This window comes from Aphelocoma coerulescens, chromosome 22 (assembly GCF_041296385.1).
Source record: "Aphelocoma coerulescens isolate FSJ_1873_10779 chromosome 22, UR_Acoe_1.0, whole genome shotgun sequence".
Classification (NCBI taxonomy): Eukaryota; Metazoa; Chordata; class Aves; order Passeriformes; family Corvidae; genus Aphelocoma; species Aphelocoma coerulescens.
The window spans coordinates 4,251,491-4,272,793 of NC_091035.1; the positions used below are offsets into that span (position 1 = coordinate 4,251,491).

Below are 21,303 nucleotides of genomic sequence, written 5' to 3' on the forward strand. Positions count from 1 at the left end.
ATCCTCCCTGACAAATCAGGGTTTGATCTCACGTCCCAACACTTTGGTGTTTATGTTCCGTCTGTTTAATGTTCTCCCTTCGCTGGGATCATCATTCTTTTAAATGCTCTGCTTTAAAGTAAATGTTTTAATGTTTTCTCTTCACCAAGCCCCACATTCCAGACTCAGCAAGCACACATCAGTGTGTGCTCCCTCCTGGAGCAGCCCCAAGGGTGAAGGTGACAGGAATGGGGACCTTGAACCCCTCTCACCACCCCAAAGATCCCCCGACCCAAGGAGAGTCAAAATTTATAAACACACTTGTGAAGTAATGAACTCTGGGAACGCTGGCTGTGTTTGTCATTTCTCTGCCCATTTCACTGCACATAAAGTGGATTCACCATCGAACTCCTGTCACTTGATTTATGCCCGTGCGGCTGCTCCATAATTTAAATTGAATTCTTAATTTCTTTGCTGAAACCCCCTCGGATAATTAGCATTAAGGTTAACTGCAGAAGGGGAACTGAGCAGTGAATGGATTAGTTGGTTGTGCTGTGTCTTAGACCACAGGAAAAGGGGACACACTCCAAGGGATGCTGCTCAGGGAAGGGTTAGGCTTGGCTGGAACACACTCCAAGGGATATTGTCCAGGAAAAGGTTTGGCATGGCTGGATTTAGCGTGGCTGCTTGGTCCCTGCTCCCGAGCTGTGCCCAGGCTCCTGCAGGCACAGGGGAAGAGTCCCCTGGCTGGGAGGGAGGGTTGGGTACAGGAGGACAGAGAGATGGCAAAGGGATCACAGAGCTAAAATCCTTTCCCCATTTTCAGTGTGAAACGTGTGGTGTTGTACCTCGCACTCAGGTAACTCCTCTTTGCACAGATGTGTCAAATCATGATCTAATTCCATAGGATGAGGTGCCCCAGACCTGGAGCCTTTTCCCAGTGAGTTTCCAGCCCTTGGCCAGGACGTGCAGGGCTGGATCTGTCCCAGCAAAGCCGTGAGTGCTGCTGTGGAGGGGAATCTGCTGTCTGGCACCAAATGTAATTGGCTTTGATGGTCAGCATTTGCAGATTTGTTTAGGAACTGGAAAATGTACAAATTGCAGCCCATCTGCGCAGAGCTGAGTGCTAATGAATGCCTGCAGCTACCACAGCCATAAGCTCATTACCACAAAGTTCCAAGTCCTTCCACAAGTTGCTAAACAAGGTTATTCATCTGAACGGAGTGGAGAAGGGAGTTTGACTGCAGGGCACAGCCAGAGCTCCTGCAGGTCTAGAAGAGCTGTTAAATAACCCCCATTCTTTGGTCTTTTAATAGAATCCGTTGATTTTATTTCTATTTTTAATTTTGCACTGCTGTAGCAGCAGCTTGCCATGCCTTGACTATTTTCTGTTAATGTTTCGAGCAGAGAGGTGCCTTGCGGGTGATTCCTGGGTGTGCTCGGAGACGTGCGGTGGTGAACTGGAGAAGATGGATTGGAAGGCATCGTACACAGCATTTCAGAGGGTTTATGGAGCATGGCAGCAAACACTAATGGCCTCTGTTCTCAGGGTGTTTGTGTCAGCTGGGAATCTGTGATGATGACTTGGCTCTTCCTCTGTGTGCCATGTCAGGCAATTTTGTATCTTTTTTGGTATCAGTTTTGTATATTCCACAAAAAAGTGGAATTAATAATACTTATTATCTGTTTTATAGAACTGGTAGTTGTCCAACTGTTTGAACATACAGTGCATGGTGCAGCAGGAGCAATATGTAAAAATATTTCTTATTCTCTCTCGGCTGTGGTTTCATTCCGTGTTCCTTGAGGAAAAATCAGCTTTTCTAGGTTACCAGTCAAAGGAATCATTTCCCCACCCAATTAACAAGGTCATGAGGTGCCTTTGGCCTCCTCCACGTTTTCCTGTGCTCCTCCCCTGCCAGGTGGAGTGGCTGAAGAACGAGGAGCCCATCGATTCCAACCTGGACGAGAACATCGACACCAGGGCCGACCACAACCTCATCATCCGCCAGGCGCGCCTGTCCGACTCGGGCAACTACACCTGCATGGCTGCCAACATCGTGGCCAAGAGGAGGAGCCTGTCAGCCACTGTGGTGGTCTACGGTCAGTGAGGAGGGGCTGGGGGGGGGGCAGAGGTGGCTGTGCTGGTGTTGCTGCCCTGCTTTGAGTTGTGCTGCAATTGCTGCACTGATTCGAATGTGGCACACGCAGGGTCACACAGCCAAGCCCTTCCCGCTGGGATGGATCTGGGTTTGGTGCTGAGGGCTCTGGCACAGCCCCACAGCCCCAGAGCTGTTGGTGTTTTGCAGTGAACGGGGGCTGGTCCTCGTGGACGGAGTGGTCCAGCTGCAACGCGCGCTGCGGCCGGGGCTGGCAGAAACGCTCGCGCACCTGCACCAACCCCGCGCCCCTCAACGGGGGAGCCTTCTGCGAGGGCATGTCCGTGCAGAAAATCACCTGCACCTCCCTCTGCCCCGGTGAGTCCCCAGGGGAGGGAGGGCTTTGGGGACCACGTTTACAGAGAGTGGGAAGCAGCAGGCAGGGAGTTGGGAAGGGAATGGGAAATGCAGCCGTGTTTAGGCCGAGCCTGGCGTGGGTGTGACTGCAGTGCCAGGCACCTCTGGCCTGAGCTGCCACGTGTGTCAGGGCTGGGGACTTAACCCTGGCACCATCAAAACACTGCCAGAACAGCCCCTGGCTCAGGGGGAGAGATCATGGACCTGGGTGGGGGTCTGAGGTTAGTTTAGAGAGGGGAGCTGATGTTGATAACACCAGAAAAAGAAACACAGAAATGTGAGCGGAGAACTTAATTAAAAGCATTATTTATCTTGCAAAAGTTCGCTCTGAAGTATGGAGTTATGGGGGAGAGAGACGAAACAAGCATTGCTGCAGGACCTCCCCAGCAGTGCTGACTGGTTTTCCCCCTGCCCACGCAGTGGACGGGAGCTGGGAGGTGTGGAGCGAGTGGTCGGTGTGCAGCCCCGAGTGCGAGCACCTGAGGGTGCGGGAATGCGCCGCGCCAGCCCCCAGGAACGGGGGCAAGCACTGCGAGGGCCTGAGCCAGGAGTCGGAGAACTGCACCGAGGGGCTGTGCATCCAAGGTGAGCTGGCTGGGCTGGGGAGGGGTTTTAGGACTGGCCTGAAAGGTGGGCTGGAGTCCGGGGAACCTGTGTGGGTGGGACTCTCGTGTCGGTTTTCCGTGTGTGGTTTGAAATTTTCCGGGTCGCTGGATTTGTGTCGCCCGTTCCTTGCCTGTGAATGATCCTAAAAACCCAAATCCAGGGGCTTTGCAGGGTGTAACTGACCTCCACAACCAAATGTGCTCCTCAGCCTCTGCCTTTCCTTGCAAGCAAATGGGCAAAACCCCCCCACGAGAGCTCCGGGTGCAGGAGCCGGTCAAGGTCAGAGTTTGCTCCTTTTGCTGCCTTTAACAGGAGTTAAACCCAGGCAAATCTGCAGCTCCCTGGGAAAGGCTTTGCACTTCATCAATGTCTGGGAAGCATCTGGCACTGGGAAGCTGCTGCTGTCCACAGCTCAGGGAGCTGGGCAGAGCAGCCCTGCAGCTGCGCAGGCGCCGCTCACGGGAGGAATTTGTGAGTTTATCCCTGCCCTGAGCCCGCTCCTGTCCCTGTGGAGGGGCTGTCACCTTGTCAGGTGGAACAGCAGCCCTGGGAACCATCAGGAGTGCCAGGGCTGAGAGATGTAAACAAGGATATGTCTGGGTTTTTAATGTCGTGTTTAACTACTCCTCTGTCCTTGTTTCTGTGGTTCTGCATTGCCTTTTCTTGTCTAAACAAAACGAATTCTCTTTTTTTGCCCTGAGATTTTAACACTTTCCCAGTGGCAGAGAGCATCCTGTGTATTTATTCAGGCTTCAGAGACACCTCAGCTGAGACCTTCAATCAGATTTTGCTGGGGTTTGGTGGAGGGAGCACTCAGCACTCTGGCTGTGTATCCCAGTACTTAAATTCCCAGGGTTGCAGAGCGGCTCCGAGGTGTCAGGCAGACAGGCTCTGGTGTTTTAAAGGGCAGAAATGAAATGCAGATTTTTTTCCTTCCTGGTGTTTTAAGAAAGAATAAGCAGTGAGGGTTTGGGAGCAGGGCATTCATTCAGCTCTCGGGGACCGGCGCGGTGATCCCGGGATGTTTCCTGGGGTTTTCTCCTCCCTATCCATTGACAAACGCCTGTCCCTGCCTTTGGCTGGATCAATCCCAAATCCATCCCAGTGTCCATCAGCATATCCATGGGGGCTGGCAGGAGGACGTGTGGGAAGGGGCGTGAGGAGCTGCAGCTGAGGCTGCGCAGAGGGGCCCTGCCACCCCCTGGGCCCTGTCTGTGGTGTCCCCAGGGTCAGTATCAAGGTGGCCTTCAGGAACAGCCACACTGCAGGTGGGAAATGTTCCTGTCCTGCCCCAAATTCCCTCCTTTCCCCTGTGGGGTCCTGTGGCAGCCTGTGGGTCACTGCCACACCTCGCCCGTGCCCTGGGGCGCAGGGACAGAGCCAGGGTTGTGCCAGGGAACCTCTGGCACTGAGGGAGCTGGGGCAGCTCTGCCCTGCGAGGCCTTTGGGGTTCAAACAAACTCATTCCCTCCTTTTCCTGGGCTGGGGAGGTCCTGGAGTCGCAGAATCCTGGAGTGGTTTGGGTGGGAAGGGACCTTAAAGCCCATCCAGTGCCATCCCTGCCATGGGCAGGGACACCTTCCCCTGTCCCAGGTGGCTCCAAGCCCATCCAGCACCCCCAGCCTCTGCTCCAAGAGCTGCATTTCCATGTGGGTTCAGCTGGACTGGAGTATTCGTGTCTCCTGCTCCTTCCATCTCCGAGTGTGATCCTATCTCTCCTTTATGGCTGGAGCTGTCCCGGTGTCCTTGTGCCACAGTGTTTTTAGGGCTGAAATTGCTTTCTCAGCTAACAGCAATTGATGCAATTACCCTATTTTTTAAAAATCTCTTCTCCTCTGTTCATCTTCCAGTATGTGCCTTCCTGCTCTGCTTCTCATCCCGTGGGGAGTTGTGGAGGAAATGCAGCCCTGAGCCACAGCAAAGCAATCTCTGGGAGGTTTTTTATCAGGCACAACTGGTTAACTTTGCTCCTTCTGTGAGGCAAAAATAGAAACATTCCTTTGGTTAACAAATAAGGACTGAGCTGAAAGGGAGGGTGAGAACGGAGGACACCAGGGAAGAACCAGCCTGGATCTGGCTGGGAAAATGCTGATCCTTGGGATGAACGTTCAGATCTGGAGGCACTGAATGAAATGGGGATAAAATGGATCAACTCTGAGGTTCTTTATTTGGTCCCTGACAGGAGAGTTTGGGAATAACCCCAAGACAGCACACGGGAACATCCCCGTGCTCCTTTTGGCCTTGGATATTCCCTGGGTGGATCCCCATGGTCCTGTCCTTCCTGAGGAGCAACTGGAAGAGCTTTTCCTCCAGGGAATTTCTTCTGGAACTCATAACAGTTGTGCAGACCCAAACTTTGATGCAGGAGGAAGATTTCTGTGGGGCTTGGTACAGATGAAAGGTTTCCAGGGCTGCCAGATTGACTCCCTGGGATGCAAAGGTCACTCTGAGCCCAGACAGACCCAGGACCTCACTGATTTCTGGCCTGTTTGTTCTCTCAGTGTTGATTCCTTCCCAGTATTCCCAGTTGGATGCTTTGCCAGGGTGGATTTCTCCCTCTCTTGCAGAGGTGAAAGCTTTCTCTTTGCTTAATAAAAGAGAGAGGGGTTTTTTTTGAGAGCTTTTTGTTTTACTTTTATCTGTTTGCTTTAAAGTTATTTTTCCTGACTTCAAAACCTATCGATTTCTTCTCCCAGTGCCCAACACCAAAACAAACAAGTAGGGCCACAAGAACTGAACTGCAAACACATTTTCACTACTGCACCCCAAACAATCACAAATCATTTCATTTTCCAGTTTCCAGGCAGCCCTGGTGCTGCTGCCAGGAGGCTCCTGGATCCAGGAATCTCCCAGTTCATGGGAAATGCTTTTTCCCTTTGCAGTTTGCTGCAGACAGCCCCGTGCCAGCAGCAGGGAAGGGTTTGCTCCCCTGCAGACTCCAGTCTGACTCTCCTCACTGGGTGTTTTTGTGCCTCAGTTTCCTGCAAAACCAAAACCAGCCTTGGGCAGGGAAAAAATCCCATCCCACCAGGTTTGTGGCAAAGCCAAAATCCAACGATCTCCTGGGTTAAGTGTTTCTAAACTGAGCATCCTCACAAACATTGGAAACAAGAGAAGGAGCCTCATAATCTACCTGAGTCTCCCATTTTTGGGATTACTTCAGCAGGTTTTAGGTTATAAATGGTGACTCAAATGCTTGGTATGAGGGAGGCAGAGAAGGCTCATTTTTGAGAGGTCAGTCCTGCAGAAAACCCCTTTTATCCCCTATTTGCATCTCTTGGGGGCACATGGATGTGTGTGTTCATAAACACACGGAGAGGTGCCGTTATTGGGGTGTTTAGGTACAAAAACGTGAATAAACTGGGCGTTTTTATATTTTACAACTAATTTAGGTGCCCATCACCAGCCTTTCCATACATCAAGCACACAAAGGGATCATTAATTCTGACCTGGCTCTCTTTGCCAATGATCCACTGCAAAGTATTGAACTTCCTTCTTGCTGAGGTGTAAATAAACAACAGCATCCAATAGAGCCAACAAATAACCTGAATTAACCAAGTGAGAAATTGCTGTGAAGGAACATCCTGAAAGGGATTTTGGCGGGGGGGGAAAGAAAAAAAGAAGATGAAGAGAAAAATATGGACAACATAAAATATTCATATTGTCAGCAAATGAGGAGAAAATGTTTCATTTATAGAGTGAGACAGAAGCAATATAGGAAATAGATATGCTCCATGTAAATTTATTAAGTGCAACTTTCTCCCTCTCTCCCTCTCGCTCTCTCTCTCAGATAAAAAATCTCTTCATGAAATAAAATCCCAAAGTAAGTTGTTTTTTTTCTCTTGTAAATATGATTTTCCTCATCTTCTCTGCCATTTGGGTTATTTGTTTAGGAGCTAAGTAGGAGCCAAGGGTTTATGAGAGGCTTTAGCATCTGCTGAGAGCATCTTGGGAGCAGCTCTGTGCTCCCAGCTTCAGGGTGAGCCAGGGGAGTGCTCATCCTCAGTGGTTTGTGTCTGACAGGGAGCCCTGGCTCCAGGCTTGGCATCGATCTCTGGAACACTTGGAATTGGAAAACCAGGAATTAATGCAAGAGTTTGGGGTCCTTGGTGCAGATCTGGTTCCGCTGCTGGCTCTGACCTTGCTCAGCTCCCTCCAGGCTTCCTGCCTCACCTGGAGGGCGATTCTGTGCCTTTCCCTGTGCCTGGGGATCATCTCTGCGCTGCCCTGGGGCTGCTGTCCTGCACCTGCAGCTCTGCCCAGAGCCCTGACAGGGGAGTGGCACCAGGGGCACAAGGGACAGGACGAGAGGGAACAGCCTCGAGCTGTGCCAGGGGAGGGCCGGGTCGGACATCAGGAGGAATTTCCCCATGGAAAGGGCTGGAAAGCATTGGCAGGGGCTGCCCAGGGAGGGGGTGCAGTGCTCTGCCCTGGAGGTGGCACCCGGGGCCGTGGTTGGTGCTGACCGCGGTGGTGCTGCTGGTGATCTCCGAGGGCTTCTCCACCCTTGGTGATTCTGTGATTTCACATTCCTGGTTCTTAGTGTTTCTCAGGGTACCCAAAATTAAAGTTAGGGAGCTGCAAAAGGTGCTGAGGTTGCCTTGAGCATTTCTGCTTTGGGCTTGCCTGGGTGTCCCCAGAGTCACGCCCTGAGAAGTCCCCCCCCATGGCTGCTCTGTGCCAGGCTGGGCGCAGGCAGTGAGTTCCATTTGTTCGTCTGTGCAGCTCCATTTCATAGAGAAAATGGAGAGAATCTCAGTCAAATGGCTTGATTTTCTGATTGACCCAAAAAGGAGCTGCAGTGGGATTGATCTGGGCTGTGACAGGCCTGGAGATGGAAGGGGCTGGGTTCCAGCCCGGGGCAGGGACACAGCACCCAGCTCGCTGCTGCTCTCAGAGCCAGAGCTGCTGCAGGACTTCCTGACTCATCAGCAATGCAAAATCAAAGCCAATTATGAAGATAATTGAGGGACAACCTGCTCCACTGAATGATCTCTTACCCAAGTCCCTGACTTTTGATCCTCGTGCTCCAAGAGTGAGGAAAAGGGCTTTGGGCTGTGGGAGTGATGGGGAGCTCGGGAAGGGGAGCGGAAGAACCTCTGGGATCTCCTGCCAAGGATCCCAGGATCTCCTGTCCCTGCTGTGTGCCCTGCACAGCCCCTGCAAAGCACTCCTTGTAAATGAGATAATTTAATCAATTACGTCTCCTAATGTACTAAACCAAATGTTTCATTTTCTGCTCCTGCACATCTTAAATTATCTTCAGGTGCTTTATGAAACTTAATCATAGTTAATAGAAACTTCATTACCATCAAATGTGCTTTCAATAAATGTTGTGTAACAGTGTCAGGAGGTGGAGTGAAAAATGGGCTGCAATTACCACAAACATGGATCCTGGAGCAGGAAGGGATAAAACTCGCGGTGCCTGCCAGGGTCCCTCCCGCCCCTGGGCCGGGAGGATGCAGCTCATTAAGGAATAATTGGTTGACTATAAATGTTTGCTTCTCTAGTTTGTTTGGTTGGTTTCCACTTTGTTCCCTTCTGGGAAAAAATAAAAGCAGAACCTCACCGCGCTCCCCCAGATTTCCCACGCTTTCCTCCTTCCCTTAATTTCTAATCTCCCATGGAAGGAATTCTCCAAAAGAAAAGATTAGAAGGTGAAGAGATGAAAATTACTTTAAAAAAACACAGGGATTGTTTCTAAAGAAAGACCAAAATCCTAAATCAAGAAGAAAGGCTCCTTTCTCATGGAGTTGTGTTCCATGGGAATAATTCAGGGAATACTGAGTCACTCTGGGTTTGCCCTTTTAGCATAAAGCTGTTTAAAAATCCACTAAATCCTGGAAAGGATCCTTTGCCTCTGAACTCTGTGGTCCTTTGGGGTTTGTGGTGGGTTTTCCTGGCAGTGGGGCAGTTATGGGATCACCTGGGTGACTCCACGGACAGAGCAGCGACCATTTTATTACAGGGAAGGAACCTCAGGAAGAATTCCTGTGAGAGGTTTTAATCATAAAATTTATAGACCAGTGTCCAGTTCAAGTTCTCAATGAAAAGAAAATTCTTCTCCTCAGAAAGATTTTGCTCGAGTCAAACCGTTCCCATTTTTTTTTTTTTGGATTCCATGCTCTCCCTCTCATCTTTAACCCACATACAGCAGTTTAAAAGTGGGAAACTGGAATTGCCTGGCGTGGGAATCGATGGAAAAGGAGAGGCTGAAGCACTTGAGGAGATTTAGAGTCAGAAATTGCAGTTGCTCACAGTGAGCACCTGAGGAGTGGCTCATGCTCTGCTTTGGAGGGCAGGAGATTCTGAGATTCTCCCCCCATTGCTGTCCTGGGGGCTGGAAGTTCTCCTGCCAGGATATTTCAGCACCTTTCTGACTCAGTAATTCCTCATCCCAGCAAGGCAGAAGAGGTAATTTCAGATTTTCTGCACTTTCCTTTTTTAAAGTAATGATGCAAAGGGAACAGTTAAAGATGCTTTGTGGTGCAATAACCACGAGCTCTCGATGGCTCCCTGGGAAGGGAAAGACCCCAGTTGTTCCTGGGTTTCTGGAGATCCATCACCTCCCTTCTCCTGCCTCATTCATTGCTCTCATTACCCACAGAAATTAAGTCAACAATAGCGTTTCATAATTAATTCCCTGTAACATCAAAGCAGCTTGGGAATAGGAAATGGGAAGGAATAGAAATGTAATTATTATCTGTACTTTGCTTTCTGCACCTGGTACTGGGGAAGGAAACAGAGCTGTGGGAGTGGGGCTTTGGATCAGGATTTGTGTTGTCTTGGTCTGATCTGAGCCATTTCCAGTTTGCCTTTGTGCCCCTGGGGGTTTGCATTTGCTTTTTCCATCTGGCCTCCCCCATTGTTACATTGTCAGCCGATATCTTACCTCTCTGCAGTCCCTAACTGAGCCTAAAACGCTCAAAATTCTCTTTCCAGCATTTTTCAAGGGGAGATCTAATGGAAAAAAGTGAGAAAAAAAATGCTTCAGGGAAAAAAATGCTTCTCTGTAGTGATTGATTTGGTAGAACCGTGTGGCAGTGGAATTGTTCTAAGAAGTTGAATTTTGTAACTTCTGGAGTTTGTTCAGTGTGGTTTCCTGCCGTGACCTGCCACAGAAGGTGGATTCCTCCTCAAAGCTGATATTTCCATGCAAACTTTGTGATTTTTCTTTTTCCTTTCCCAGCAAGTTGTGAATGTGTCAAAAGCAGAACCATTTTCCATTTGGGGATTATTTGAAAATACAGCAGAAATTTTGCAGGGGTATTTTTGTGGCTAAATAGTGGTTCTGGTAAAACTGATACCAAAACATTTATTTCGGGTTGAGTGGGATGCTGGAATCTCGTGGTTGGGGTTGACTGGGACCAGTTGGAGAGCGGGGATGGGAGGGATGTTTTCTGTTAAGGATGTTTGAACCAAACATTTGATTTTACTTTAATTGGAGTCCCAGCATCGTTCCCAGCACCTGGGGCAGGGTTTAGGGACTGGGGGTCCTGGTGCTGCCATTCCTGGGGTGTTTCCCTGCTGGGAGGGAGCTGTGGGTGCCCAGCCCCTTCCCAGGACGTCCAGCTGGGGCTGCTGGCACTTCTCAGACACTTTCTTCGTTCTGAAGTGTTGAGCCAAGGAAATGCTGCCCAGAGGTGCTCCTTCCTTTCATCTCAACAGTCTGAACTTTCATGGTCGTTTTCAAAACTCAGCTAAAATGAAATTATCTGACTTTCAGCAGAAAAGCACAACAGAAGCCTCCTCCCAAACAGTAATTAAGTAATTTCCGTAATCGGCTATTTATTAAATGCTGATTTTAACTTTCCACCCTATTTCTGTGCAGTGCAGTTCGTTCACTGACACTGAGCCCTCTGCATTTCCCAGTGATATTTCATTGCTCTCGTTGGCCATGAGTAAATCCAGGTTCTGTTCATGGGCTCTGCTGTGCCAGGAGAAGCCCCCAGCAGGACCCAGACCATGCCCAGGGTGGGCTCTGGGCTCCCTCCCCCCCCCCCAGAGCTGGGAATTCAGGGAGCTACCCAAGGACCCCCTAAGGGGACCTCCCAAGTGATTTAATTTCATGATTTAATTTTCCCAAATCCCAGCAGATCGAGGCTAGCGGGGCTGGATATTCAATTATGGCATATTGCAGGCTTCATTTGGATCCATTCTGTCACAGCAGTGAATTCCTTTTCTCTGCTGGAAGAGTTGGAAGTCGTAGAAAGCCTGGTTGTGAGTTCATGGCTGGGAGGGGATGGAGCGCTGCTGTTGTCCCAGGCTGCTTCTCAGGATTCATGACCTCCTGGATCAGCTCCAGAATTCCAGCCTAAAGCTTCCACATGCCTGGAAAGCAGCAATCACTGAAAACTCCTGCTGGTGCCTCAAGCAGCCCTCCCTGGCTGCAGTCCCACCCAGGTTAACGCTGCCGCGGGGCTGGAACGGGAACGGGAGCCGATGGCACAGCTCGTGCTCCGAGAGGGGAGAGCTCTGCTGCCTTTCCAGTCCAACCTGAAAACCTGGGTGGACCATGGTGCCACCCTGACCCAGATCAGGCTCTCCAGGATGCAGGGATCCATCCCTGACCCAGATCAGGCTGTGCAGGATGCAGGGATCCATCCCTGACCCAGATCAGGCTGTGCAGGATGCAGGGATCCATCCCTGACCCAGAGCAGGCTGTGCAGGATGCAGGGATCCATCCCTGACCCAGAGCAGGCTCTGCAGGATGCAGGGATCCATCCCTGACCCAGAGCAGGCTCTCCAGGATGCAGGGATCCATCCCTGACCCAGAGCAGGCTCTGCAGGATGCAGGGATCCATCCCTGACCCAGAGCAGGCTCTCCAGGATGCAGGGATCCATCCCTGACCCAGATCAGGCTGTGCAGGATGCAGGGATCCATCCCTGACCCAGAGCAGGCTCTGCAGGATGCAGGGATCCATCCCTGACCCAGAGCAGGCTCTCCAGTTTGTGGTGATCCATCGGGAATTCCGCTCACCCTCTCAGCCCTTGTTTTCCATTGCTGCCTGTGCTCCTGCCCGGCTCCACGTCGGTGTCTCCACTTGCCCTGTGTCTCCCCGTGTCCCCCCGTGCCCCCCCATGTGCCCCCGTGTTCCCCCGTGTCCCCCCGTGTTCCCCCGTGTCCCCCATGTCCCCCATGTCTCCCCGTGTCCCCCATGTCCCCCCGTGTCCCCCTGTGTCTCCCGTGTCCCCCTTGTTCCCCGTGTCCCCCCATGTCCTCGTGCCCCCCATGTCCCCCTTGTCCTCTGTGCCCCCCATGTCCCCCATGTCCCCCCATGTCCCCCATGTTCCCCCGTGTCGCCCCGTGTCCCCCCATGTCCCCCATGTCCCCCATGTCTCCCCGTGTCTCCCCGTGTCTCCCCGTATCCTCCTTGTTCCCCGTGTCCCCCCTTGTCCTCCGTGCCCCCCGTGTCACCCCCGTGTCCCCCCATGTCCCCCCATGTCCCCCTGTGTCCCCCCGTGTCCCCCCATGTCCTCCGTGCCCCCCATGTCCCCCATGTCCCCCTGTGTCCCCCCGTGGCCCCCATGTCCCCCCATGTCCCCCCGTGGCCCCCATGTCCCCCCATGTCCCCCATGTCCCCCCATGTCCCCCCGTGTTCCCCCGTGTCCCCCCATGTCCCCCATGTTCCCCCGTGTCCCCCCATGTTCCCCCGTGTCCCCCCATGTCCCCCCATGTCCCCCATGTCCCCCCATGTCCCCCCATGTTCCCCCGTGTCCCCCCGTGTCCCCCCATGTTCCCCCGTGTCCCCCATGTCCCCCATGTCTCCCCGTGTCTCCCCGTATCCTCCTTGTTCCCCGTGTCCCCCCCATGTCCCCCATGTCCCCCATGTCCCCCATGTCCCCCGTATCCCCCCGTGCCCCCCATGTCCCCCGTATCCCCCCATATCCCCCCGTGTCCCCCCGTGTCCCGGCCGCTCTGAGCGCTGTTCTTGTCCCCGCAGATGTGGAGCGCGGCGGGGACATCGCGCTGTACTCGGGGCTGGCGGCGGCGGTGCTGGCGGTGGCCGTGCTGGCGCTGGGGGTGACCCTGTACCGGCGCAGTCAGAGTGAGTACGGCGTGGATGTCATTGATTCCTCTGCACTCACGGGAGGCTTCCAGACTTTTAATTTTAAAACAGTCAGACAAGGTTAGTGCGGCGATTTCCTTCTCTTCTCTGCAGAGCTCCCACTGCTCAGGCACGCCTGGATTTGGGGAGGGGGGTTTGGGGCAGCCAAGGCAGGGCCAGGGACCCTGGAACTGGCTCTGGGGTGTCCCACAAACACAGAATCCTTCCTGGCCACCACACTCCAGATGCTTTAGAAATGCTGTCCCCACCTTCTGCACTGACTTAGGGAAAGCTCAAACTAAAGCAAAGCACCAAACCAGAGCAAGCCCAGGCAGCACAGCTGTACTTCCCTCCTGTTCTCAGTTCAGACCTTGCCCTCACTCCAAGAAAAGGGATTATTCTTTTACTGATACTCTGAGACCCCCAGCTGGAAGGGGTTTGTGACCTGCTGTAACACACAGACACCGCGGTCTGTGGGGAATAAATGTGTGTAAAACTGGGTTTGTTAAAAAAGACCCCTAAAACTCTAGGAAAAAAACCCACCAGTGCCATAAAATATGGACAAAACATTTACTAAAATCACTGCTCGGGTTTTCAGGAACGTTGTTTCCTTTGAGCAGGAAGGTGGGGAGGGAGAGAAATGGGGATGAAAGCAGAATGTTTCTCTGATGCTGTGCTGCCATTCTACCTCAGACCTGCCTGATTGTGGGTGGGTGGGAGTGTGGGCGGGGTGTGAAAGTGTCCCCATGTCTCTGTTCTCTCTTCAGAAAAGGGAAATATGTTGCAGAGTTTGTTTGGGGGGGTTTTGTGGTGTTGTTTTTACAGTTTCTTTATTTCCTGGAGACGTTCCTCACCAAGCATGACTTGCAAGAAATTGGGAAAAGGGCTTGGCAGACAAGGACGTTTGAAGGAGGTTCATTCATCCATTTCTAAATCCAAACCTTTAATTAGGGCTGTGTAAATCTCAATGACTGCCTCAGATAGGAACGTTTTCCTTTGTGGTTCAGTTTGAATCTTGTTTTGAGTCTGGGGAATTGTTTGCTTGCCTTAATGCTTAAAACGTTTCATTCTGGATGCTCTGAAAATACCCAACTAAAAAAATTAAACAACCAAAGAAAAAGACCCCACCACAAAACCAAACAGCTCAAGGGTTCAGGCCCTAAATCCAGCCACTCCTTCCCATTTTTCAGAGTGTTTTTTGAGGTAAAATGCCTCTAAATGAATAACTGTGGTGTCTTTCCCTGTATTACTCTTGTCCCACTTCCCTTTCAGCCCAGTTTCCCTCAGGCATGACGTTGTGGGTTTGTGTAAAAGGTCTGCGGGAAGATGTTGTCACTCAGTGGGGTTTAATGTAAGGAAAGAAAACAACAGGAGAGGAAAAAGGGCAAACTCACAAACTTGAATCCAAAACAAAAGGAGGCTCCTCCTTGGACTCCTTGGAGCTGCCTCAGGTGTGGGAAGCATGAAGTGTGTCGGATCTTTGCATCAGTTCCTCTGTTCTCTAACGTGGCCTGGTGTGATTCTGAGCTCTGAGAGCTCGAGGAGGGCAGAGCGAGTCCCAGCGGGAACGGGGAGGGCTCGGGAAGGGACCCCTCAGGTGTCCCCTCCCTCCGTGACACCCCCCTGCTCCTGTGCCCACAGGTAACTCCCTGCTCCTGAACTCGTCCCTGCAGCCCGACCTGACGGTCAGCAGGACCTACAGCGGCCCCATCTGCCTGCAGGACCCCCTGGACAAGGAGCTGATGACGGAGTCGTCGCTGTTCAACCCCCTGGCAGACATCAAGGTCAAGGTGCAGAGCTCCTTCATGGTGTCCCTGGGTGTCACCGAGAGAGCCGAGTACCAGGGCAAGGCCCACCCCGGGACCTTCCCCCACGGGAACCACAGGGCCTTTGGGACAATCCAGGCCAGGAACAAGGCCATGTACATCCAGAACCTGGCCTCCATCTCCACCAGCAGCGAGCTGAGGACCACGGCCCTGTTCGGGCACCTGGGGGGCCGCTTGGTGGTTCCAAACACAGGTGGGTGGATCCTTTCTCATTAAAAGCACATTAAAGAATTTTAGATTAGGCTGCCTGATGCCGCGTTTTATAACGAAATCTAAAAAAAAAATGCCAGGAAAAGAGAAGTAGGGGCCCCGTTAATGCAAATTTTGGGAAGTAGGGCACGTTGCCCACACAGGACACGAGTGATCAGAGGGAAGCCTGGGCTGAGGAGTGAGGAGGTATTATGCCTGTTTGAACTGTTCTAAATTACTGCCTCTCTTGATGTGTTCAGCATGAAAGTCACATTAATCAAAGCTGTGGCTTGCTTGGATCCTGCTCCAAAGGAAAGGCTCCCCGGGAAGGGGTCGATACTGGATCTTATGTAAGGGGCTCACGTTCCAGCAGCAGCGCCGGGCCCCACAGCCCTGCCTGGGGGGCAGAGGGACAGCCAGGCCTGGGGACAGCCCCACTGCCCACCAGGGTCCTGCCCCTTCCTGCCTGTCTGTTTTCCCCTTTCTTGGAGCAAAAGGTGCACAATTCCCACAGTGGGGCCCTTCCGAGTCAGCCCCGTCCCGGGCTGGGCGCTGGGATGTTCCCTTTGCTTTGTGTCAGGAGTTCTGTGACTTCAGGGCTTTGTGGAACGTCTTTGAGACTTCAGAATTGTTTGTGAAATGAGCTGAACAGCAGCTCAGAGCCAGCAAAGGCTGTCAGGGTCCCGGCCCTGCAGTTGTACCACAGGGCTGTGTTTGCTTCACCCTGAGCCACAGTCCTTACCTTGGGCATCTTCTCTCTCCAAAAGGCAGCACAAAAAGCCAGATACCCCATTGCCAGCTAAGGGTTATCATCCTTCAAACTGCAGTGACATTTATTCACTTTAAATTCAGCTTTGTTTTCGTTTGACCAGTGGCTCCGGGATTATCTGCTGCTCTCTGGTTGAACTGGATGATTTAGAGCTTTATCCTTCATGTCCCATAAAACGGGTGCGTTAAAGGTTACCATAAAAAACGTGGTTTGTGTTTAGAGAGGATTGATAACAGCGACAGTCCAGGGCTGCACTGTCATGCACAACACGTGGAACGTTTGCATTTCTCCACAGACTGGATTTGTGTTGAGGAAGGAACATTGCAGAGGCACTGAGGGAAGGCATGAATTAAGAATTCCCTCATACTGTATATTTAGCTACTTTATGTAATGATAGTCCCATCAATTAGATTATTAAAATATGTATTTGGTCCACTTGCAATTTATGTAATTCTGCTGCCTTTATGTAAGATCAGCTTTGCTAAGCAGTTGTAAATTCCAGTGTGATCAAGTCAGTGCTCGCCGAGGCTCTGCAGTGTGTGACAGATGCAGTCAAACACATCCCTCCTCTCCTGAGAGGGAGATATAAAGCAGTTTAATTCCAGTGGTACCCAGTGGAAAACTCCCTTGTTAACTTCTGATCCCCTCTGGTGGTGTAAAAGGAGAATGGGGTCACTTGGATCCAGGGGCTGGGATGTGTAGGAACAAAGGGGTGATCGCCCTGGAAGCTCAGGCTGGGGCAGGGGCTCTCTCCATGAGGAGATTCCCCAGGACCCCACAATGATCAGGTTTGATTTCAAAAAGGAAAGGGGGAAAGAGCTTTCAAGAGGCTTTTTGGGAAATTAGATGTCTTTTCCTTTAATGGAAAAGTCACAGCTTTATTTCCTTTAATCATTTGTTTTCCTTTCATCTGGTGACATTGCCATTCCAAGCAGGAATTCAGAGGAACATTCCCTTAGGGCTGGTCCCTGGGGTGTGTGTTCCCTGTCCCTTACATCCCTGCCCTTCCCAAGGGTCAGTCCTGCCCTTGTTCTTTTGCAGGGGTCAGTCTGTTGATTCCACACGGAGCTATTCCTGAGGAGAGTTCCTGGGAGATCTACCTGGCCATCACACAGAAGGAGTCCAGGTGAGAGCCCACAAACACAGATCCAGGATCGTGGATCTGCCTCCTTTACTGCATGTGGAACGTGCAGGAGTCACTCCTCGTCCCCATTGCTGCTGTGCCCACCCTGCTGTGACCCTGTGAGGGACACAAAAGTGGCCTTGGAGCGATGCTCCCGTGAAATCCATGGAAACCTTGGACATGCTGCCAAAGGAGATCGTGGGCCTGCTGCTCCCTTCTCCTCTCCCTGCTCAGCAGCTGCAGCTCAGGCTCTGGGGGGTGCTTTGATTTTTTTGGACACTTGGAAGCACCGAGGCTTCGGCAGAATTTATTGTTGTGGCACTTGAAAAAAAGAAAACAAGAAATTGGCCTTTTTTTGTTGCCCTGTTGTGGCTTTTCTTCCTCCCCTGCAGTGTCCCTCTCAGCAACACTGGTACACAGACTGCAGGGAGGGCCTGGAACATTCCGGCCTTTCCAGCAGGGATGGTGTTTTCAAAGTGCATTTTCTGAGCACCCACAGCTACAGCCCCACCGAGCTGGGAGATGGCAGAGCTGTGCAGAGCCAGCTTGGATTTGGAACCTGAGGGATTTGAGCCCAGGGCTGCACGTCAGGGTGTCACCAGGGGCACTGGAATGGGGTACCCAAGTGAGCTTGGGCTTTTCCCCTTTTTATATCCTGGTTTTATTATTATATCTTCTTACTTTTGTCTTGGTTGAGGTCCTTTCCCTAATTTTTATCTTGGTTTGAGGTTCCTCCTCTTATTTTTTATCTTGGAAACACCATTGCTTTAATCTGAGGAGGGAGCTGTGTGCCCAGTCATTTAGAAGCTGATAATGGGGATGACACAACCCCAATGAATTAAAATACAACCAAACCACCAAAACCCACAGGGCAAGAGACTTCATTGCTGGCTCAGTGTCCAAGTGAGTCTCCTCCGCTCTGGCACCGCTCCTGCCCAGGTGTTTATTCCAAGAGATGCGGAAAACACGTGGATGTGGGGCTGGGTTAAATTTGAGTGGGAGGGAAGAAAAGCAGATTCTTCTCTGACATTTCGTGTCTGTAAGTCAGCAGGCAGAGGATGCAGCAGCCGTTAATTCAGCCCAGGTGAATCCCTGGAGCTCAGCTGTGCTGGTGGGGTCTCCCCTGCCTGTCCCAGTGCCACAGACATGGTTCCACTTTGCCCAGTCCTAAATCCAAGCAGAGCCCTGTCCCTGAGCCTGTGTAAGTCACTGGGCTCGCTCCTCCTGCAGAATATAAATGGGTTTTCAAAGCAGGGAGATCACACGCAATCTGGAAAAATTTATGAGCCTGTGTTTTTTAAACCATAATTTGTTTTATCTTCGCTCCTGTGAAAATATTGTTGATGGCAGCGTTTGAAGGCAGAGCACGGCGGGGACGGGACCAGCTGGTGCTCGAAGCGGGGCTGGCTGGCACAGAGCAGTTTCAGTGCTGGATTTGGGTTAAACAAATTGAAATGTATTTTAAATACCAGAACCCTAAACTGACCGGCCACTGATTGGAGTTAGATGGGTCTAATGGGTTTGTTTCATCTGCAGCTGCTGCTTCCACGTGAAAGGAGCAGAAATGAGCTTATCTTACTCTGTAGCAGAATGTCAGTGAATTCTCACTCCTGACAGCCACTCTTGTCTTTGCTGCCCCAAGCCTCGAGCCGGAGGGCCCCGAGGTGCTGCTGGGGCCCGAGGTGAGCTGCGGGCCCCCCGAGCTGAGCGTGAGCACTCCCTTCGCGCTGACCATCCCGCACTGCGCCCACGCCGACCCCCAGCACTGGAACATCCACCTCAAAAGGAGGACTCAGCAGGGGAAGTGGGAGGTAAGCTCAGCCCCCAGCCTGTGCCCACGATGGAAGTGGAATTAACCCTTGGTGCAGGCGCAGGTCAGACATTCTGTCAGGGATAGGCACAGAGAGAGACGGCTGAGGGAAACAATTACAGCAACAAAACCAAGATTTTGCACTTTGTGAAGAAGCAGCAGAATTGTGTTCGGCTGTTTTGCCAAGGTGTGCAAAACTTTATGGCTGCAAACCCCATCCATGGATCCCATAACTGCAGCCTGTCCTTTCCCTCTCTGAACCCCGACCTGGATTTTGCTCTGCTTCAAACCATCCCCAGGCCAGGCCAGGTTTCCTGACTCAGATTTACTCAGCCCTTGGGCAGCTCCAGCAGGGCTGGCCACAAGCAGCGTGGAGTCACTGAGGAGTGGGACACAGGAACAGAGGGACACAGGGACAGATGGACACAGGGACACAAGGACACGGGGCCAAAGGGACACAGAGTCACAGAGACAGAAGGACAAAGGGACACAGGGTCACAGAGACAGAAGGACACAGGGTCACAGGGTGCAGCTCCTCCTGCCGGGGCTGCAGGGCAGGACTGAGCAGCAAAGGCAGAGCAGAGGGAGTTTTTGCTGGAGGTAAACATGGCTGTAATGGGAGTTCTGGAAGGAAGTCAAGCCCCAGCCGTTGTTGAAGGTTTGCTTATTGACTTGAACCTTCAAGGTAATTTTTTAACTTGGCATTGGGGGAAAAAATTAGCCAGGAAGTCAAGAGCACTTGAAAAAAGCCGCTAAAATTGCTTACGCATCATCATTGTTATCGTAGTACACACCGAGCTCTGCACAGGGCATGGCCATAAATCCTCCTGCTGACTCAGGGCTAAATTGGGAATATTCACCCAGGGAAGCAGTCCCCCCTTCTCCCCTTCCCCGAGTGCAGCCTGGCTCTCAGCAACACTCTGCATTCCAGTTGAATATAAATAAAGAACTAAAGCCATGACTCCTATTGTCGAGGCCTATTGATTCGACTTCGCTTTATTCTTTTTAAACCTGAATTTCATTTTGCAGGAAGTGATGTCTGTGGAAGAGGAAACTACTTCTTGCTACTGCCTGTTGGATCCTTATGCCTGTCACATTCTCTTAAACAGCTTTGGAACTTATGCCCTAATTGGGGAACCCATCTCTGACTGCGCCGTTCGACAGCTGAAAGTCGCCGTTTTTGGCTGCCTGTCTTGCAATTCTCTGGATTACAATCTGAGGGTTTATTGTATGGATAACACCCCTTGTGCATTCCAGGTAAATGGCTTCACTTTGCTCCTCTGGGCTTTGTTTCTTTTCCCATAAAATGCTGACATCCTTCTACTCCCTGGGCAGCCCCAAACTTAACCCAATGAGAATATTGCATTTTTTAAGCCACTGTTGCACCATTAGAATAATTCCCTTAATTTCCCTGCAGTTCTGGATTTACATGGAGAGCTTTAGGGTAGCCGAACTCTTTCGTCATTTTTTGCCATCTTCTCAGCTGCCCAAACTCACCCAGCCCTGGTTTACAAAAATTCAATTAGCCTGCATTTCCTGTAAGAAAAAAAACCAACCCAATCCCCACGTGGCAACTGAAATGAGAATGATTTTCCTGCGCCGTGTTCCAGGACAAAATAATGACATTTGCTGGGTTTTGGTAAACTCAGAAGCTTTAACAAAATGCTTTTCTTTGGGGAACTGAAATGCAAACCGTTGGGAGATGAATTTTACCTTCCTCTTCCTGTCGCACAGGAGTGGAAACACAACTCTGACTGAAGCACACGCTGCTGCCTCTGTGCTTCTAATAAAAGCCAAGGCACCAAAAGGATTGTTAGAGGCTCACAATGGCTTTGTAATTATCCTCTTTATAACACTTAGACAATTAGTGGGTACCGGTGTCTTCCTGATGAGTCTGGAGGAAATGATCAGAAGAATAATTACCAGTTCTCTGCGTTCCCAGGAGCGAGAGCGGGGTGTTTGTAGATACTGAGACAACTGTGCATTCATGGAATGGTACAGCCCTCAAAAGCAAGTCAATATTAGTGGGGAACATGAAGAACACAGAGTTTTTTGGATAAAATATCGGAGTTGGGGTTGCCAAGTTGTGTTTGACAGTTAAGCCTGCACAGTGCAGGTTTATATAAAGAGACAAAAGTCATTATTTTTCATTTTTTCCCTGTGTGAAAACTCTCCTTGCTTCTTCAGCAGCTGACGTGGCCCTTTATGAAGTCCTGGGTGTGCTGGGAAACTCCTGGCTCTGAAAACTTGAGAGACCCAAGTCCTTTGTGTTTTGCCTTTTGCCCAAATGCTGCTGCTGTGGGAGGAGCCCCAGCCCACGAGTGTCACTGAAGGCAGAGCAGCACTTCCAGAGCATTCAAAAACGTCCAGCATGCTCCAGGAATTCTGAGAATAGTTAAGAAATAATCTGCTCCCTTTGTGGCTGGAAACCAAAACCTG

At 51.3% G+C, this 21,303-nt stretch overlaps 1 protein-coding gene across 1 annotated transcript in view; it reads left to right on the plus strand.

Annotated features, from left to right (window-relative positions):
* Nucleotides 1–21,303, plus strand: part of UNC5D (unc-5 netrin receptor D) — an 88,098-nt gene that overhangs the window by 58,673 nt on the left and 8,122 nt on the right. The window contains exons 5-13 of the mRNA XM_069035312.1: nucleotides 1,899–2,079; nucleotides 2,286–2,453; nucleotides 2,913–3,077; nucleotides 6,889–6,921; nucleotides 13,043–13,228; nucleotides 14,789–15,166; nucleotides 16,973–17,057; nucleotides 18,697–18,865; nucleotides 19,894–20,121. Coding sequence (XP_068891413.1) covers nucleotides 1,899–2,079; nucleotides 2,286–2,453; nucleotides 2,913–3,077; nucleotides 6,889–6,921; nucleotides 13,043–13,228; nucleotides 14,789–15,166; nucleotides 16,973–17,057; nucleotides 18,697–18,865; nucleotides 19,894–20,121 — 1,593 coding nt within the window. The remainder of the gene's footprint in view (nucleotides 1–1,898; nucleotides 2,080–2,285; nucleotides 2,454–2,912; nucleotides 3,078–6,888; nucleotides 6,922–13,042; nucleotides 13,229–14,788; nucleotides 15,167–16,972; nucleotides 17,058–18,696; nucleotides 18,866–19,893; nucleotides 20,122–21,303) is intronic.